The 19013-nt window shown below is 42.1% G+C and overlaps 1 protein-coding gene across 1 annotated transcript in view; it reads left to right on the top strand.

Moving 5' to 3' along the window:
• The first annotated feature begins 6341 nt into the window (after positions 1-6341).
• The window catches only part of HADH (hydroxyacyl-CoA dehydrogenase), a 41711-nt gene continuing 29039 nt past the window's right edge, over positions 6342-19013 (top strand). The window contains exon 1 of the mRNA XM_020901955.2: positions 6342-6568. Within this exon, the coding sequence (XP_020757614.1) occupies positions 6437-6568 (132 nt within the window). The 5' untranslated portion in view covers positions 6342-6436. The remainder of the gene's footprint in view (positions 6569-19013) is intronic.

Raw genomic sequence — 19013 nt, 5'->3', positions numbered from 1 at the left:
TTAGTTGCTGGACCGCCAGGGAAGTCACTGGATAGTACTTTTAAAATAATGAATCACTAAACAGTTCTGCACTAACATCAGAATGTTCAGATGAATCAGTGAAACAAAATAGCACATCCTCTAGCATATAAAAGTGGCATCATGCTGTTGTTCAGTCAGTCGTGTCCAACTCTTTGCGACTTCATGGACTGCAGCACACTAGGCTTACCTGTCCTTCACTGTCTCCTGAAGTTTGCTTCAATTCATGCCCATTGTGTCAATGATGCCATCCAACCATCTCATCCTCTGTTGCCCCCTTCTCTGCCTGCTCTTTGCATCAGGTGGCCAAAGTATTGGAGCTTCAGCGTCAGTCCTTTCAACGAATATCAGGGTTGATTTCCTTTAGGATTCACTGGTTTGATCTCTTTGCTATCCAAGGGACTCTTCAAGAGTCTCCTCTGGCATCACATTATGAAAGAACAAAATATTTAAAAAAAACCAGTGCTAGGGTAATTGGCTGTTGCTGTGTGCGTGCTCAGTCGTGTCCACTCTTTGTGACCCTGTGGACTGTAGCTCGCCAGGCTCCTCTGACCATGGAATTTTCCAGGCGAGAACACTGGACTGGGTTGCTGTTTCCTTCTCCAGGGAATCAAACACGCATCTCTTGAGTTTCCTGCATTGTCAGGTGGATTCATTACCACTGGTGCAACCTGGGAAAGGCAACTGGTTAGTTACTTAGAAAATTAAACAACTCTTCCCTCTTTTCCAAACAACCAAATTAATCCCAAGAGGTCTAACAAGTAAACATAATACATTTGTATGCATTCCTGAAATACGTTATATGGGAATGGGAAGCGACTTTTCCAAGCATAAAAAAGTTATGGACATTTTGAAACACAGAATTTAAGGTCAAATCTTGTTTCATCTACATTATCCCACTTCCCACCAGCCTCATTCTGTACTGATTTATTAAGAAGCAAATCTCAGATAATTCACACGAGCATATTCATAATGTAAATGTCCTGCAAGGATGGCTCATCTCGAGTTGTAGTTGTATTTCAAAGAAATATTGACAAGGGGCATAGGTGCTGCAGTGGTAAAGAACCCACTTGCCAGTGCAGGAGACACAGGTCCAATCCCTGGGTCAGGAAGATCCCCTGGAGGAGGAAATAGCAACTTACTCCAGTATTCTTGCCTGGAAAATTTCACAGAGAGAGGAGCCTAGCAGGCTACAGTCCACCGGGTTGCAAAGAGTCAGACATGACTGAGCACAGCACAGCACAAATATACTGACAAAATAGCCCTAGAAAATATTTTAGAATGTCAGACCAGAAGAATATGGTTATTTTTCTCAAATATGTTTAAATTATTAATGCAGCAATGAAAAGAATACTACTAAATGACCTCTATTGTATAGTTCCTTCTTATTTAGATTTACTATTCAGTTTTCTTTCTTTAGGTTGTGCCTCATTTAAAAGAAAATTTTCCACAACAAATATACCAGTCTGGCATTTCTAATACATGACACTAAAGATGGAAGTTCCACCACTGAAAACTCTCTTCTCCATTATACCCCACTTGGCATTTGTTCTCACTGTGCTTTTTTTCCAGTCTGAGTTTGTTGAGCAATCCTCTTCCTACTTGAAATACAAAGACTTGTAGTGAGTTGTTGATTATTATAGTTTCTGAAAGATATCTTCCAAGGATATTTGGCCCTTTCTACGGTTTCCTTGTATGCAAACTCATGTTCATGGGAAAGCTGGTGCTTCAACATAAAAACAAATTAAAACTTCAATAAAGCTGTTATTGTAAAGAGGAAGAGAAAGAGACAGGAACAGTCTAGAGGCATGCCATATGTGACTCTAGACTGGACTAAGGACTAGAAGAAAAAAAACTATAGAGGACATTACTGGATCAATTAGCTAAACTGGATTACAGGTGCCCAAATGGATAGAAATGTTGTACCAATATTAAATTTACTAAAGTTGATTACTATCATTATGTAGGAGAATCACCCTATCCCTAGGAAACATGCACTGAAATATTATAAAGGACCATGATGTATGTAACTTACCTTTAAATGGTTCAGAAATTATTCATCATATGTATATAAAATATCTATTATAGATAAATAAATATAGACAGTTGATAAAGCAATTTGATAAAACATTAGCAATAGGTAAATATGGGTAAGAGGTATATGGGTTTCTTTGCACTATTCTTGCAACTTTTCTATAAGTTCAATTATTTCTTAAACAAAAAAAAACTGAAAAGAACATGATTGTGATTATGATTCTCATAAAAACATCCACTCTGATCTGGTCCCTGCCTACCTGTCCAGTCTCATCTTCATTCACCAGAAAGTTCCCTGGGCTTTTGTTATCCATTCTGCATTAACTGTATTTCCAGACCACTCTCTATGCTTTGTTCCTGTACAGGCTACATATACATTTTTCTGTCTGAAATATGCTTATAATGTCTTCTCTGCTTGAAAACCTTCTAATCATCCTCACCACTCTGCTGTAACACATCCATCATGATGAAGTAGGTTAGGACACCGGTTATGAGCAACAATTTTGCACTCGGGTAGCCTGGAGCTCAACACCTGGCTCTATACTCTCTCCCTATCACACATCAGGCAAGTTATTTTCTACTCTAAGCTTCAGTTGTCCCAGATGTGAAACATATACATTATGAAATATACATATACATTATGAGTATAATTAGGTATTATTATATATAATTATATGATTATAGTGAATGAATATAAATAAACATATACATTATGAAACAGTAACATTAGATGGGAGTGAATGAGAAGATACACATCACATGCTTGGCACAGAGCCTGGCAAATTAAGCATTCGTTAAATGCTTGTTTTACCCTTGCTTCCTCCCCTTCAATAAAATAATAAATAAATACCTGGCTCTGAAGATCTCAGAAGTATAGTTAGTCAAAATATATTTTACCCTTCAACTCATTTATAAATATTAGGATCTTTATATCAGATAGTTTCCAATTTATAAGCTAGGAAATCGACTTGGTTCTTTGTGGCTAGGATTTAAAGTATTTGAGAAGGAATAGAAGGAAATAAGTGAGTTTAGAGTACTGAGGCCAGGATTTGAGAAGTTAGGTCATTATCCTGTGGACAAAGTTTTTAAAAGGATGGGAGTGCAGTGATCCAGTTTATAACTTGAGAAATCAGTCTGAGAAGAGTGTGAAACGTTAACTGGGAGGAAGAGACGTTAGTTTCATCAAGGCATGTTAGGAATGGTATCAGCCTCTACTCGGGAGACAGTTTGAATAAATGCAGAGGGGGACAAAAGGGAGGACTCCTGGATGGAATCAATGAGGTGGAATTGATGACATCTGACCAACCAACATGGTGGTGAGGGGGAAGGAAAATGCTCTTGGTTGATGACCAGGGTCATCATGAACTGAGATGATGAATGCAAGAGGAGGCAACAAGCATTGTGGGAGGAGAAAAATAATAGGTTCAAATCTGGTAAGTTACAGTGAAGTAGCTGAGGGGTTTCCCAGTAGAGGTGACCAGTAGACAATTACCAATGGATGTTTCCATTTGAAAAGTGTGAGTCCACATGCTGGAAATCAGGATGGTATAAAACACATGGCTGTATAGAGTGTTCAGGTGTAAATACTGGAATCACTGTGCAAAACTTACAGCACTGGGGCTAATTAGCAGGAAGGTCTAAAAAAGTTAATCTTCTTAACCTTAATGATTACATTAGTGTAACAGTTAAAGCTCCAAATCTAGACATACAGATGTGTTACTGGAGCCCACTCCCCAATTTCTTTCCCCTCTAGCAGCAGCAGCAGCATTTTCTAAGGAGTATGAAATTATGAAAGGAGTGACATTAGAATGGACTCAAATCCGAGCCTAGCCAGTGATTAATCTGAGTTACATTTAACAAATGACTTAATCACTCAGAACCTCATTTCTTCACCTTTGGAGTTGGATAGCAGTGGTTAACTTAGGGTTGCTATGAAGGGAGGGAAAAAAACACTGGTCAAGAACATGAGTCCTTAAAACAGACTGTCTTGGGGTTGAATTCTAATGTGCCATTCATTAGCTGTGTGACTTCAGTTAAGTTTCTGACCCTCTCTGGGCCTCAGTTTCCTTACCTGTAAAAAGGGATACCCTTTCCTTTGCTGTTTCTGAATTAATCGGTGACCAGGGCCATGCTTCCCAATATACCACTCTTCCTGCAGAGAGAAATGAAGCACTCCCCCAAGAACAGGGTGAAGGTGCAAGTCAAGGACCACAGATATTGTTACCAGGTGCCCAAAAGCCCAAGGCTGCACTTAGGAAAAGAATTGCAGTTCTGGCGAAAAGAAGAATGACTCTATTGTAACTGTCATCTGATCAGGACTGGGCAGGAATAGAGGTCAGTGTGGCCTTCCTGGTTCAGAAGAGCGTAAATGAGGGTTAGATTCTGAGTATGTAACAGCTGGAAAGGTACCTGTCCAGCACTTTCTTTTCAAAGATGAGGACCCTGAAGCCCAGGAAGGTTGTCTGCAGATGGTCATACTCCATACCAGGGACTGAGCAGGACTCCTGACTCTCACTCCAGTGCTCCTTTCTTCACATAATACAGATGGCCTCAGATTTGCTAAAAAATACTGTGTGGTTATTCTTTCTTTTCTGAGGAAAGGAAATCAAGAGAAGAAACTGCCTTCTAGTGAGATCCATGAATTCCATCCAGGTCGGGAAGATCCCCTGGAGGAGGGCCTGGCAACCCACTCCAGTATTCTTGCCTGGAGAATTCCATGGTCAGAGAAGACTGGTGGGCTACACGCCATAGGATCACAAAGAGTTGGACTGAAGCGACTTAGCATTTAGACTCATTAAAAAAAGTGTATGTTGTGATGACAATATAATTAGAATATGTTTGGCTTAGCATTAGACACAACTTTGAAATGAGAACGAAAATCCACTGACAGAATCATCTGTGCATCCTCCTATTCTACCATCCTAGCTTCACCCCTAAACCTATCTAATTTCTCATCCTTTTCACATGGGTAATACTTTTTTACATTTCTACCTTTACATGTGCTGCTTCCTGTGTCTGGAATGCTTTTTTCTTCATAAATTAACTCATCTGTTCGTTATCAGGTTTTCTGTGTAATCTACTCATTCCAATTCTAGTCTTGTTGGTTCTTGCAAGAGGAGTCTGGCAGGCTACAGTCAATAGGGTCGCAAAGACTCCGACACGACTGAGCAACTAACACATGCGCGCGTGCACACACACACACACACACACACACAGTCAATAGGGTCGCAAAGACTCCGACACGACTGAGCAACTAACACATGCGCGCGTGCGCACACACACACACACACACACACACTCTATAGCACTTAACAGACTTTATTTGGATGTGACAGTGTCTTCAGCCAATAATGATCTCCTTAGAAATGTCCCAAGCCTAATGGAGTGCTCAACACAAGCACTTCTCCCATATTTTTACAGAATTAGAAATAGAAATGAGATGAAAGCAAAGGAATGGTGAACAAGGGATTCACTATGTAAGTTACTTCCAATAGGAAGAGGCCGACTTTGGATGGTGGGTTGGTGAATCCTTATAAAATATTTTAAAATAAAATTTAAGAATGCCGTATTACTAAGGCACAGTAACTAAAAATTACTCACGCGAGAAGATTGGCCTATTGTTATCAGTTACACTACAAAGGTTGCTCTTTGACTAAACTGTCCACATGTTCGTTCCCTGCATTGATAAAGATGTAAAGTTGAAACGGGGAATTAAAGGTTAAACCTCTTTCGCTTACTGGGCCTGATTTTTACATTAAAACTCGTGTGTCAGTAGACATTGCTTTGGGTGTGAGCACTTTGTTTCCTTCCGTTTTTAGCAGGAATAATACGCACTGGGTTAGAATATTCCCTAGACTTGGTTATTTGGTGACGTGAACGGAAGGTGCTCATTTTTGGTCTCCCCGTCACCACTGCCAAATAGCACGTATTTACTCGGCGCCGAGTTATAAACTAGGACTAACAGCGAGGATTCAACAAGGCAAACCGACTTCCCCTTACAAGGGGCCCGTGGCTTTTCCGAGGAAACACTTGCCCTGGGCCGGTACCCGAGCGCTAACCGCCCCTCCGCGCCTGGCTTGGCGGCGGTGACTGAGTTCAGCTCCTCGGGTTTTCCAGAGGAGGGCTGCTGCCGTGCCAGCCTAACTGCGCTTGGACGCCGCGCTCGGACGTTCGAACGCCGTCCCTGGGGCCTCGGCCAATGGGGAAAGCGGGCCGCGACGCTACGCCCCGCCGTCGATGACGTCACGGCGACGCCCAGGGCGCGCGGGCTCCTGGGCGCCTGGGCCTCCGCCCCCTGACGTCGGCTCGGAGCTTTTTCTTGGGCTGTGTGCAGGTTGCTTCTCTGCCAGGTCTTGTGCCTGTCGCTGCCTTTGCCTTCTGCACCATGGCTTTCGTAACCAGGCAGTTCGTGCGCTCCATGTCCTCCTCCTCCACCGCCGCGGCTTCAGCGAAGAAAATCCTCATCAAGCACGTGACGGTCATCGGCGGTGGGTTGATGGGCGCCGGCATTGCCCAGGTGGGCCGTCCGCGGGCACCAATGCCCACTCGCTTTTCTGCCCGTCCTGACAGGAAGGCGCTGGCGGGCCGTGACACGGAGTGGGGTGTCCGGCCCGAGGCCAGCGCCCACGGAGTCTCGGGGAGTCTTCATCCCGACCCTCCCCTGTGTAGTTTGAAATTTCTGGGCCTGTGAATCTAAACTCCTCCGAAGGTCTAGTGTCTTTGGGCCGAGCCTGTTTCTGGGGTTTTGCTTCTCGAGACCCGGACTGCGATCAGTTTTATCAGTTATTCTGCAGTCGTTAATCAGAGCACATTTTTGCTCTCCTAAATGGTCTTCTTTCTCCCCTCCGAATGTTTCCTTTGCTTGCTGAAAAGAATAGTAGTCAGCACTTTTGTAGCATTTTGTAAAGTTACCTAATCGGAGCGTATGAGGCCCTGAGACTTCACTAACAGCTGTACGAGATGTTTTTGACCCAGTGCCCTCTGGCGATGGGGAGACTGGGGGAGCGGGCGACTGAGGGCTCTGAAGAAGCCTTTAATCTAGCTGCATCTGCAGGACTCTGCCCGGTTCCAGCTGGGCTGTGATTCAGGGTCAGGTGTGCAGTTATTATCTAGGTCCTGGGTTGGGAAGATCCCCTGGAGGAGGAAATGGCAACCCACTCCAGGATTCTTGCCTGGAGAATTCCATGGATAGAGGAGCCTGGCGGGTTGCAGTCCATGGGGTCACAAAGAGTCGGACACGACTGAGCAACGCGCGCGCACACACACGCTGTGATACTTGTATTTTTACTTACTGATGTTTAGCGGTTATTTTCCAGATCGGATCAGGTAGCCGTGATTTTCATAGCTTAGCTGATAATATTCTCAGCATTTCAGCCCTTTGCTACTTGTATTGTGGGCGGGGAGGCATTATCTAATTTTTCTTGGAGGAGTACTCAAGTGGCTATGATCATGAAAGAGTTTAATTTTTTTGTTTTTTTTAGTGTCTGTTTCTAGCCACAGCGTCTGTTTTCTGTGCTTCCTTTTTAGAAAAATCTTTTATTGTTATTACTATATACCTTAAACTTTCCTACACTGCAGGTTTTTTTGCAACATATTAATTTGATAGCAGTTTCTCCTGAAATCTGTATTTCATTAATTTTTTACCCTGAGACGCTCCTATTTCTTCTCAGATCACCCTGTTTATTGTGTACATGCCTGGTGCTGGGTTATGGAATCTTTATTATATGTGAGGTGGGAGGGGTAAGTCCCTTTAACCTTGAAAGTTCCACACTTTAAATACTACATGATACTCAAAAGAAAGTTTAGGTTGAGTGCATTTGTATTTCCCTGCTCCACCCAAATCTCCCAGTGCCATGAGAGAGAGATTTATCATGGGCAGGTATAAAATACTATATTTGCTTAAAAACCTGTAAACAGCATCTTAGTGGCAAGATATTAGAGTCTAAGCTCCCAATAACAATACAGGAAAGGGGTTAGAAACTATTGTTGATGGTCCCTTCAAGACATCAGTGGAAGAGGTTTAGAAGCTAAGTTGAAAGTGTCACTTCAGCTTTTGTACAAATTCAAGTTGCTCAGTTCTTGGAATGTTGTATCCATTACTGGCCAAAAAAGAGTGTTATGTTGTACAAAAATGCACACAGGTAGAACCTAAAATTATAAGTATGATGTTGGAGCTCTCATCTGAGAAAGAAGGGAGGAGCTTGACACTGACCCAGTTCAGACTTGTGGATCACATCCTTGCATAGTTGGACCAAGGTGTGCCTTTTGCAAACCTAAGGTGTAAAAAGAAAGCTATTTACGCCTCAGGATGGAAATATAATGGAACTGTCACTCAAGAAGTTGGTAAAGACCAAAGATTTAAGTAATTCTGTCCTAACATAACAAGGTTTAAAAGGGCCTCGGCCATGTGGGTGGCAGTTTTAATCCTGTGGAGGGGATCCACCCTTTCCTGAAGGATATATCTGTGCCACTTTCTGCCCGCTGGTTGGCTTTGATCTGTTTTTGCACTCTACCCTAGATCATGCTGTTTGAGGCGATGTTGCCTCAGTTTTTATGCTCCTTGACCTACAGCTTTTGGTACTGGGTAAATCTGTTTTGCCTATTTAGTGCCATAGACTCATTAGTTGACATATCTTGACTATAGATTGTATTCAGTTCACTGTAGGGAGCTGGGATGGCCTGTGCTGGCCTGCCTCACGTTGGCTGTATTGACATGGGAAACTGCTTCTGTGCCTTATTTTACTAATCTCTGAGGAGATTAGCCTCCTAGGAGAGTGGAGAGGGTTAAATGGATTAGCACACATCAAGCACCTAGCCCAGTGGCATTTAGTAGGAACTTGAATGTTAGCTGTTTTGAGGGTTATTACCTTTATGGTGTTACCCTTGTCCTTTTGCCATCATCCCCTCACACCATTCCCATCTCTGATCTTGCTGCTGTGGTAGGACTGTAACGTTAAGATGGAGAGTGTTGGTTGTGATTCTGTCCCTTCTTGCTTGATCTTCAAGGTGAATGCCAGTTGGCAGTGCAGTTTGTTCAGGGACCTCTGAAGAGAGGGAGGGCATTTTTTATTGTCCTCAGTAAAGCTTTAAAAACATAAGCACAAAGTAACACCTAAATTACGCCCTTAATTTGTATTTAGCTTCATTCTCCAGAACTCTTTCTGAAGTAGTTTAAATTTTAATCAAGGTGTAGTTCTATTTCTATTTTTAATACTTTAAAAATGTCATTTTTAGCATGTGTTCCAGTTCATGTTGAGTAGGATGAAAAAAAAACAACCCTAGATTTTGTGGGAGCCTGACACATTTCTCAAGCAATTAAGCAATTTAAGACAAGTGAGTTCTGTGTTTAATAATATGTAGTTGATCAGAGCACAGACCATATGTATATTTGTTTTGTCCAAGAGTACTTTGCCTGTCATTTTTTTTGGTGCTTGTTTTAAATTAAAAAAAAAAGCACAACTGACTCATGGTTAATATTTAAGTAACTTGTTTTGTGTGTTCACACATTATTCTTACTTGGGTCTGATTGCCAATTTATCTTCAGCTGGATACTTAGGCCAGCAAAGAAGCTTTCACCAGTAATTGACCCTTGAGTAGGGGATGGGTTGTTTCTTGCTTTGTAAAGAAGGGAAAAAAGAAAGTTATTAGCTGTGCATTTCTTCAATTTGTAGAATGAGTTTAAGCTTTGCTTCCTGAATTGCCTTTTTTTCATATAAGGAGCTCAGAGAGTTTATGGCTTTCATTTAGTTACTGGTGGGCAGCCAGTGGGATTTCTGGGAATGGCATTTCAGGAGTGGACTTCTTGGCTTTCTGGTTTACCTTCCTTTTAGTATGCCATACTTTGAGGAAGAGAGAGTTTGCACCTTGAAGGGGGTTGGAGCTGGGTTTGCACCCAAAGATTTTTTTTTTTTTTTTGGTCCCTCTTAAAGAGGGAGTACTCTTTCTGGGGAGTACTCCTTAGGCTGTTAAAACAGGATGGGGTTGGGGGGGCCGTATTCTAAACTACAGATATGTTTCCCTGACATTGTATTGCTGAGGGCTCAAGTGGGTTAGAAGTCTTCTCTCTTGGCTCTGCATTGGTTCGCCCATCTCTTTTTCCTGCCCCCCCCCCTGCCCCCCAGCTCTGAATTTTCTGATGCTGGATAGAAGAATGATCAGAATTGCTTTGTGTCATTTAGCTGTACTTTCCCCCTGTTGCCTCAGTGAGTTTGCCTCTGTTGAAATTTGCTTGAAAGCAGTGCAGGGACCTAAGAGAAGTTTTAAGATCTCAGGAGACTGGCACCACCATTAAGTTGTAAGCTGTCCTTTGGGGCTCAGACTTCTTTATGGAGGGAATAGTTTTATTCCCAGGTATTAACTTTGTCCTCAGGCACATGGGGTGGGTGTGTCGTGAAGTTCTTCCCTCATTTCCTGTGTTGTCACACAGTTCTTTATTGGGCTGTTCTCTGATCCCCGTGATGTACTGATGACAGTAAAATCAGCTTCTGTTGGCATGTTAGTCTTTGGACTTGGAGTGTGGCTGGGGATACTCTAGAAGAGATAGGGTTGACAGGCAGAAAAGTGAATGCCACGGAACATGTTTGGACATTGTGGAGCAGAAATGGTACCTCAGTCAGGTTTTGGGTTTTCTCTGACGTGTCCTGGATGCACCTCACAATTATTTGCCCCTTTCTTGAGTTTCTAATTTCAGTTCCCTGCCCTCCGTCTTCTCCCCAGTTCTGCCTTAGGCCCATACCTCACTGCCTGGCTCTCCTGGATCCACAGGCAGGTGATGCTGCTGGTTGCTGTGCTGTATCTTCCTCCAGGTTATGCTGAAATGTGTGATGGTTTCTGCTGAGTGTGATTAAAAGTGAGCAAGCTGTAAGGTGCCTGATGGAGTTGGGTTCCAGCCCTTCTCCTCCTGGCTGTGGGAATCTTTAGCAAGTCTCTTAGCCTCTCCCCGCTTCTTCCCTTATCAACAGATAATGTTACTTGTCTTAGTGTTCTGAGGGTGGAAATGAGCTAAGTGCTTACAACTGTGCTAGTGTGTTCAGTGGAAGCTGTTTAATAATTGTTAGCTGCTTTTATGTAGTGTAGATCCATCAGCTCTGATCTGGTGATGACTTCTCTTATTTTAGAGTCTTTTAGCAATGCTTGAAGATCTGATCGTGAGCTTGGGAGAGTTCAAACAATTCTAAAGATTTTAAGACTAATTGTGTGGGTTGTTGAGAGATAATCTTAGTGCTTTGTTTACTCGTATTTGGTTATTACAGTAAGTTCATACTCATAAAGCATTTAAATCTGAGCCTGGCACTTAAACACTACAGATGTGTCATTTTTTCTGTGCACATTTTTTCTGTTCTAAGTACTTTAATGTCTCTGTCATTTCTTGTGACTGTTATAATAATCATCCCAGCAGAGCTGTCACCTGGGCTCAAGGGTCAGAGGCAGAGCTGAGGCTGGAACTCAGGTCTTTCACTTCCGGTTCTGCTGGCTGGAGATTCCTGTGACTGGGATGACCAAGTCCTACCTGTACCTTTTGGCTTCTGCTGTCTCTTGGGGAAAAGTGTGGCCTCCATGGGCAAGGGGATCTGTGGGTGTCTGGAGTCAACAGTTTGCAGCTTGTCCTTTCTTCAGCTCCAGTTTCAGCTGATCATCTCCATCCTCTGCTACCATCTTTCTGCCCATGATAGACTCAGGCTCCCCTGGCATGACTTCTTTGTTCTCTCCAGCTTTTCCAGAGAGTTACCCCCTCTGTGATTGCCACTGTTGACTTTGTGGCCACCTCATGCCCTCTGAGGACGGGGTTCCTGTTGGAATGTCCACCGTTCTGCAGAAGGCTCTGAGGAGTGCTCCTGCCCCTGTTCTTTCCCTTCTAATTCCTAGAACAATGATTGATACCTGAATTGTTGAGGAAGCATCTTAATTAGTTCATTTCAGCAGAATCTAATAGAGGGAAAAACCCTCATCCTAATAACCATTGCCATATTAATCTTCGTGGAGAATAGTTAGGATTTGCAGCTCTCTTCTCTACTCAGAAAATGTCCATTCTGGCAATGTCCTTCAGAGATTCTTAATATAACTGAGAGCTGGTTGATGTCACTGATGTGTCCATCTATCCCATCTCCTTTCCAGAATTTGTGGGAGATGGGAGTAGAGAGTCCAGGAAGAGAAGTTATTTTTTCTCTCCATCACCAAACCCAGATGCTTATTGAATTTTTAAAAAAATTGTGTATTTAACAGACTCATTTAAAAAATGGAGGCACATTCCTTTGGCTTTTTAGAAATACTTTTTTAAGTATAGAAATCTAAGTTAAAAAAAGAGGCCAACCAATGAACTTAATGGTTTTAAGTATAAACCAGCTGTGGTGGTGGTTGAACACTTCAACAGAATGCCTTTTTCTGATTGTTAAAGTCAGTGAACACAGCTTGTATTGATGGCAAAGTTCAAGGCATTGCATAACCAGAGATAATCATGAACCCAGACTTGCCAGCTCTGGGAGATAAAACTGATTTATGACTTCTTTCCTCCCTGGATCAAGTCCTGAGAACTGAAGGGCAGGTCTTAATGCAGAGGTGCAGCAGCCTCAGGGGGAGCAGTGACTCAGTGTAACACTTCCTCTGGGTATCAAGAAGTCAGAATTTGGTTGTGGCAGAGTGTACATACAGCTTAGTGGTTTTCAGAGAGAATGTGATGTTGAAATGCAGCCCTCCTGTAGTGTAAGGGCACTTGGAACCCCTTACTGGACCAGTTGCTGCAATTCTCACAGATTGATCACTCAAGTAATAATTCAGAGAAGGGGCTTCAAGTCTTGTGGTATGTTTGCAAAAATATAGAAATCCAGTATGCTTCTGTTTGGCATGTTTCCTTGGCCCTGTGACCGGAGTACTCGGGCATTTTGACAAATGTGCTGTTTACTGGGCCTATTTTTATAGCTCTGAAGCATCCTTGTCCAAAAATATTTCTCTTTGGCTAAGCCTGCTTTCCACCAAAACTAGAGAAGTCGTGGAGTTGAGGACATAGCCTTCAAATACATTTTTTTTTTTTCCATTGCAGACTTCTTGTCTTGGAAGTCTTGTAGTCACTATCATATAAAACTAGAGTCCTCAGTGGATCTTCAGTGGGTTGATTCAGATTATTGGCACTCAAGTTAAAGTGCCAGGGAAAGTCCTCCTTATTTATTGAAAGTATATCTATGGGAGATGAAAAAAGATCGCTTCTTTTTGTGATCTACTCTTCCACTGCCATCTCCTCGGGAAGTTGGGAATAATTTATTGATTAATTTGGGAAAAATGAGTGTGATTGGTTTCCTTGCATCCAAGACATGTGAAATTCTTTTCTAAGTAAGAACCTTCAATAATGTAACTTTAAAAGTCAGGTGTGAATCATCAGTATCACTCTTATCAGCAGTGTCGATAAGCTGATACAAACCACCCCCAGACTTCTTAATGTTACAAAGCAACACTGTGAAGCAGTAGCTTTCACGCCTGGACCAGGGGTCATTGTGATGTGGGAACCTCAGCAGAGCTACTGAGGCTAATTCTAGACCTGCTGGAATCAGCCCTCACAGCACTGTTGCTATCCACAGTTATGGTCCTGTCTTTTGATACACATGTGTGCATGTTTCTCTTGGGTGAAACTGCTGGATTACAAAATATGAATATGTTCAACTTCAGTAGATAATGCAGAACCGTTTTCCAAAGTGGTTATATCAGTTTAGAGTTCTACCATCAGGGTAGAAAGGTCCTCCTTACTCTATAGGATTATGTTGTTGTTCCTCTAGTCATTCTAGTAGGTTTAGTGGTATTTCATTGTATTTTTATTGGAATTTCCTGTTTACTAATGAGGTGAACCCCTTTTCATATGTTTATTGGCCATATATATTCTTATATAATGTCTTATTAGATTTAATTCCTATTTTAGTATTGTGTTGTACATTTTCCCCTAATTGATTTGTAGGAAATGTTTATGAATTCTGATTATGAGTTCTTATATGTATTTCAGATATCTTCAATTTCCTGCATTGACTTAAATTTTCTTTGAGGTTACCATAAGGCTAACATATAGTAACTTGTATGTGTAACAATCTGTATTTGATTTAATAACAACTTAAGTTTGACCCTATTCTGAAGCTCAACATAAATAACCCTCCTTGGTTTATGTTTTTGATGTCACATTTCACACTTTTTTATCTTGTGTATCCCTTAACTATTCTATTCCAGTAGAACTATTTGAAACCCTAAATAATGATGCCATCATGGTGTTGCATTCAATATGTCAGCCAATCTGGAAGACCTAACAGTGGCCACAGGACTGGACCTTTTCTTATCCCAGTTCCCCAAGAAGGGTGGTACTGAAGAATGTGCTAACTATCGAACAGTTGCACTCATCTCTCATGCTAGTAAGGTCATGCTTAAAATCTTGCATGCTAGCCTTCAGCATTATGTGAACTGAGAACTTCCACATGTCCATGCTGGGTTTAGAAAAGGAAGAGGAACTAGAGGTCAAATTGCCAACATTTGCTAGATCATAGAGAAAGATAGGAAATTCCAGAAAAACATCTACCTCTGTTTCATTGACTGTGCTAAAGCCTTTGTGTGGATCATAATAAACTGTGGAAAGCTCTTAAAGAGATGGGAATGCCAGTGCATCTTATCTGTCTCCTGAGAAATCTGTACAGTCAAGAAGCAGCAGTTAGAACACTGTATGGAAGAACTGATTGGTTCAAGATTGAAAAAGGAGTACGACAGGGCTGTCTGCTGTTAACCTGTTTTGTTTAACCTATACGCTGAGCACATCATGAGAAATGCTGAACGGAATGAGTTACAAGCTGGAATCAAGATAGGCAGAGAAATATCAACAACCTCAGATATGCGGCTGATACCACTCTAATGGCTGAAAGTGAAGAGGAACTCAAGAGCCTCTTGATGAGGGTGAAGGAGGAGAGTGAAAGAGCCAGCTTAAAACTAAATATTAAAAAAGCTAAGATCGTGGCATCCAGGCTCATTGCTTCATGGCAAATAGAAGGGGAAAAGGTGGAGGTAGTGACAAATTTCCTCTTCTTGTGCTCTAAAATCACTGCAGATGGTGACTGCAGCCATGAAATCAGAAAACAACTGCTTCTTGGTGGGAAAGTAATGACAAACCTAGACAGTGTGTTGAAAAGCAGACACATTACTCTGCTGACAAACGTACATATAGTCAAGGCTATAGTCTTCCCAGTGGTCATGTAGGATTGTGAGAACTGGACTGTAAAGAAGGCAGAATACCAAAGAATTGATGCCTTCGAACTGGGGTGCTGGAGAAGACTCCTAAGAGCCCCTTGGACAACAAGGAGATCAAACCAGTCAGCCTTAAGGGAAATCAACCCTGAATACTCGTTGGAAGGACTGATGCTGAAGCTAAAGCTCCAATGTCTTGGTCATCTGATGTGAACAGTTGACTCATTGGAAAAGTCCCTGATGCTGGAAAAAATTGAGGGGAGAAGGAGAAGAGGGCGTCAGAGGAGGAGATGACTGGATGGCATCACTGATGCAATGGACATGAACTTGGGCAAACTCTGGGACATAGTGAGGGACAGGGAGGCCTGGCGTGCTGCAGTCCATCGGGTTGCACAGAGTTGGAAACGATTGGGTGACTGAACAACAACAATAACCCCTGAACTAATTAATAGTAATCATAGCTTTTTTTTTAACTGCTTTTTTGTCTGTTAACATTCATACTAGCTTTGTAAATGGTTAATCTACTACCTTTGTTATATATGTTTACCTTCCTCGTGAGATTTATTCTTTCATATGTGTTCTTGTTACTAATTGGTGCCCTTTCTTTTCAACTTAAAGTCCCACTAACATTTCTTCTAATACAGATTTAGTAGTGATGAAGTCCTTCACTCTGAGCTTTGCCAGGGAGGATGTTTTTGGCTGTAAGTTTTTGCTTTTGTTTTTAGTACTTTAAATGCATTGTGCCACTCCCTTCTGGCCTACAGTGTTTCTGCTGTTGGTCTTATTGGGAATTCCCTTGTGTGTAGCAAGTTGATTTTCTCCTGATGCTTTTAATATTTTACAATATTAATCTTTGTCTTTGACTTTTGACATTTTAATTACAGTGTGTCTTGGTGTGGGTCTCATTTAGTCAGAATCCAGGAGGAGGGGCTTCCCTGGTAGCTCAGCTGGAAAGGAATCCGCCTGCAGTGCAGGAGACCTTGGTTTGATTCCTGGGTTGGGAAGATTCCCTGGAGAAGGGATAGGCTCCCCACTCCAGGATTCTTGGGCTGCCCTGGTGGCTCAGATGGTTAAGAATCTGCCCTCAATATGGGAGACCTGGGTTCGATTCCTGGGTTGGGAAGATCCCCTGGAGGAGGAAATGGCAACCCACTCCAGTATTCCTGCCTAAAGAATCCCCATGGACAGAGGTGCCTGGCAGGCTGCGTCCATGGGGTCGCAGAGGTCGGACACGACTGAGGGACTGGGCGCTAGGCACAGGAGCGGGGGAGATGGCGCTGGAGGTGGCCGTAACCCAGTGTGGTGGTGCCGTGGTGAGGGTGTGCGGGCTGTTGCTGGAACATGGAGGACTCCTTGTTTGGGACTCAGAGGGTCTTGGGGATGGCAATGTTTAGTTAATGAAATGAGGGGAAGCTGGGGAGAAGGAATGGACAGTACAGAGGCCTGGAGGTGAGAGGTGATAGCAGATGTAGGCACCTACATGCCTTGTGGTGGTCTCTGGCAGCAGTGAGCAGTGTGTCTGGAAAGGAGGTGGATCCCTTTCCTGGAGGGCCTTGCATGCCATGTGTAGGCGCTTTTATTTTGTGATCACCAGGAGCCATTGAAAAGCTTAGTTAGTAATCTAGACAGAAGTACCTTTTACAGAATTATGATTTGGATAGATATGTGATCTTAGGTGAATAATATTTTTGCTTTCGTTGCTGCTGCTTTTCTCAGTAAAATGAAGGTGTGTTGGATTAAAGGTTTTTGTGTGTTGTATGTGGTAAAACAACAACAGCAACAACATACAGGAAAACTTATTTAAAACTGTACAGTTCAGTGACATTTAAGTACATGCCCGTTAAATAATAATTTCCCATCTCTCCTTCCCCCAGACCTTGGCAGCCATCTTTCTACTTTTAGTCTCTATGAATTTGTTCTGGATTTTTCATATGAGAGAAATCACTCAGTATTTGTCCTTTTGTGACTGCTTTGTTTCATCTGAAATGTTTCATCTGTGTTGTAGCATGTGCCAGAATTTCATTCCTTTTTGAGGAATAATGTTACATCGGGATCCTTTTAGTGGAGTCATATTCTATTGCATGTCTGTAACACATTTTATTTGCCTGTTCATCCATCAGTGGACACTTGGGCTGCTCCCACCTTTTGGTTATTGGCGATGCTGCCGTGAACATGGTCTGCAGCTATGTTAGAGTCTTGCTTTGAAGTCTGTGTTAGAGTTCTTTTGGATATATATCCAGAACTGGAATTCCTGGATAATGTGGTAATTATTTTTAATATTTTGAGGAACTCTTATAGCACGGTCCACAGGGGCTGCATCAGCAGTGTGCAGGAGTTCCAGTTTCTCCATATGTTTGCTAACACTTATTTTATGTTTTTTGTTTTTGTTCCTTTTTTTTTTTTAAATAATAGTCATCATAGTAGGCCCGAATAGATCAGAGGGTTTTTTTTTTTAATTTTAATTTTTAAAAAAAATTTTAACTGGAGGCTAATTACTTTACAGATCAGAGGTTTTTAACACTACACTCTGATGGACTTTAGGGTTAGGAGTTCAGTGTGGTTCCTTGGTGGTTCCCAAACCCTTCTCCCCTGACCTATGCTTTATGTATTGCTCTTCTGCATACCTTCTTAAGAGGAATAATTTCATGGCTAAAAAGCCTGAAAACTGTTGCACTGATTTCCTGCTCTGGTAGTTGATGATCTCTGTTATCCGTAGCTACTAAAGCTGAACAGTAAATGCTCTCCCTCTCGGATCTTGCAGTCGTTGAGAGACTAAGGTGCCTCTCACTCTCTCCCCACTGTGATAGAGAAGAAGGTGACATTGGAGGGAGAGCTGTGTTGTGCGTCTGCGACCGTCCCTGACCTGGCTCACACATGTCCCTCACAGATGGACAGACACACACAGCGTCTGCGGGTCTCTTTGCCCACAGCCCCTTGGATAAATGGGATAGGACACATTGACATGATGGAGGAAATTAAGCATGAATCCAGTTTTGAAAGTACAGAGGTGGTCATATTACATGGCAGTTGCCCTCTAGGTCCCCTTTGGCCTGGCATCTCCACCACCACTGCCCAGAAAATGGTTGATTTGCCCACCAAAATAATAGAGATTTTTTGTGGTATTTTTTTAATTTGGTAATTGACTAAAGAATCCAGTTGTTATTTTTTTTCTATTTTTTGTGTGTGATTTTTCATAATTATATTAATAACTTGATTGTGTAAAATTTGTTGTAAAGGGTTTCTAGTAGCAAAACCAGTCATGATTTCTTGAGAACTTATTCCTAAGATAATTCACAAATTGAAGATTTTAAAAACTAGATCTGTTATTCATGCATTCTTTTCATGAAGATTAACTGTACCTTTGTGCTAGGCATTGAAGCGGGTGAGAGGTAATGTGTGGCTGCTGCTCTTGAGTTGCTTACCATCCAGAGGAGGTACAGGTATGAACAGCTAACTGTCATGAAGGCACAGATGACCTGCTTATCTTATCTGGGGTGTCACCTGATACAGATGAAAGTTTCAGTGGGTTAAATACCTTACCTTAAGATACAGTCTTTAGACACTGAAAATATGATGTTATAGATACATAGGATATATCTTCTTAGATAAGGAAAAAGGGACATTAAAAAGTATATGTTTAAAGAAAGGCGTATGTATATAACTGCACTACATATATGTATATGAAATTTGCATTACTGGAAGTTTTGGTTGGACTGAAGTTCAGCGTATGACAGAGCTACCCTATGTTGGGCTTTGTGGTA

The sequence above is a fragment of the Odocoileus virginianus genome, chromosome 21, assembly GCF_023699985.2.
Source record: "Odocoileus virginianus isolate 20LAN1187 ecotype Illinois chromosome 21, Ovbor_1.2, whole genome shotgun sequence".
NCBI classification, from domain to species: Eukaryota; Metazoa; Chordata; class Mammalia; order Artiodactyla; family Cervidae; genus Odocoileus; species Odocoileus virginianus.
The sequence above is the reverse complement of the archived record's forward strand: the minus strand, read 5'-3'. Positions and strand labels throughout refer to the sequence as shown.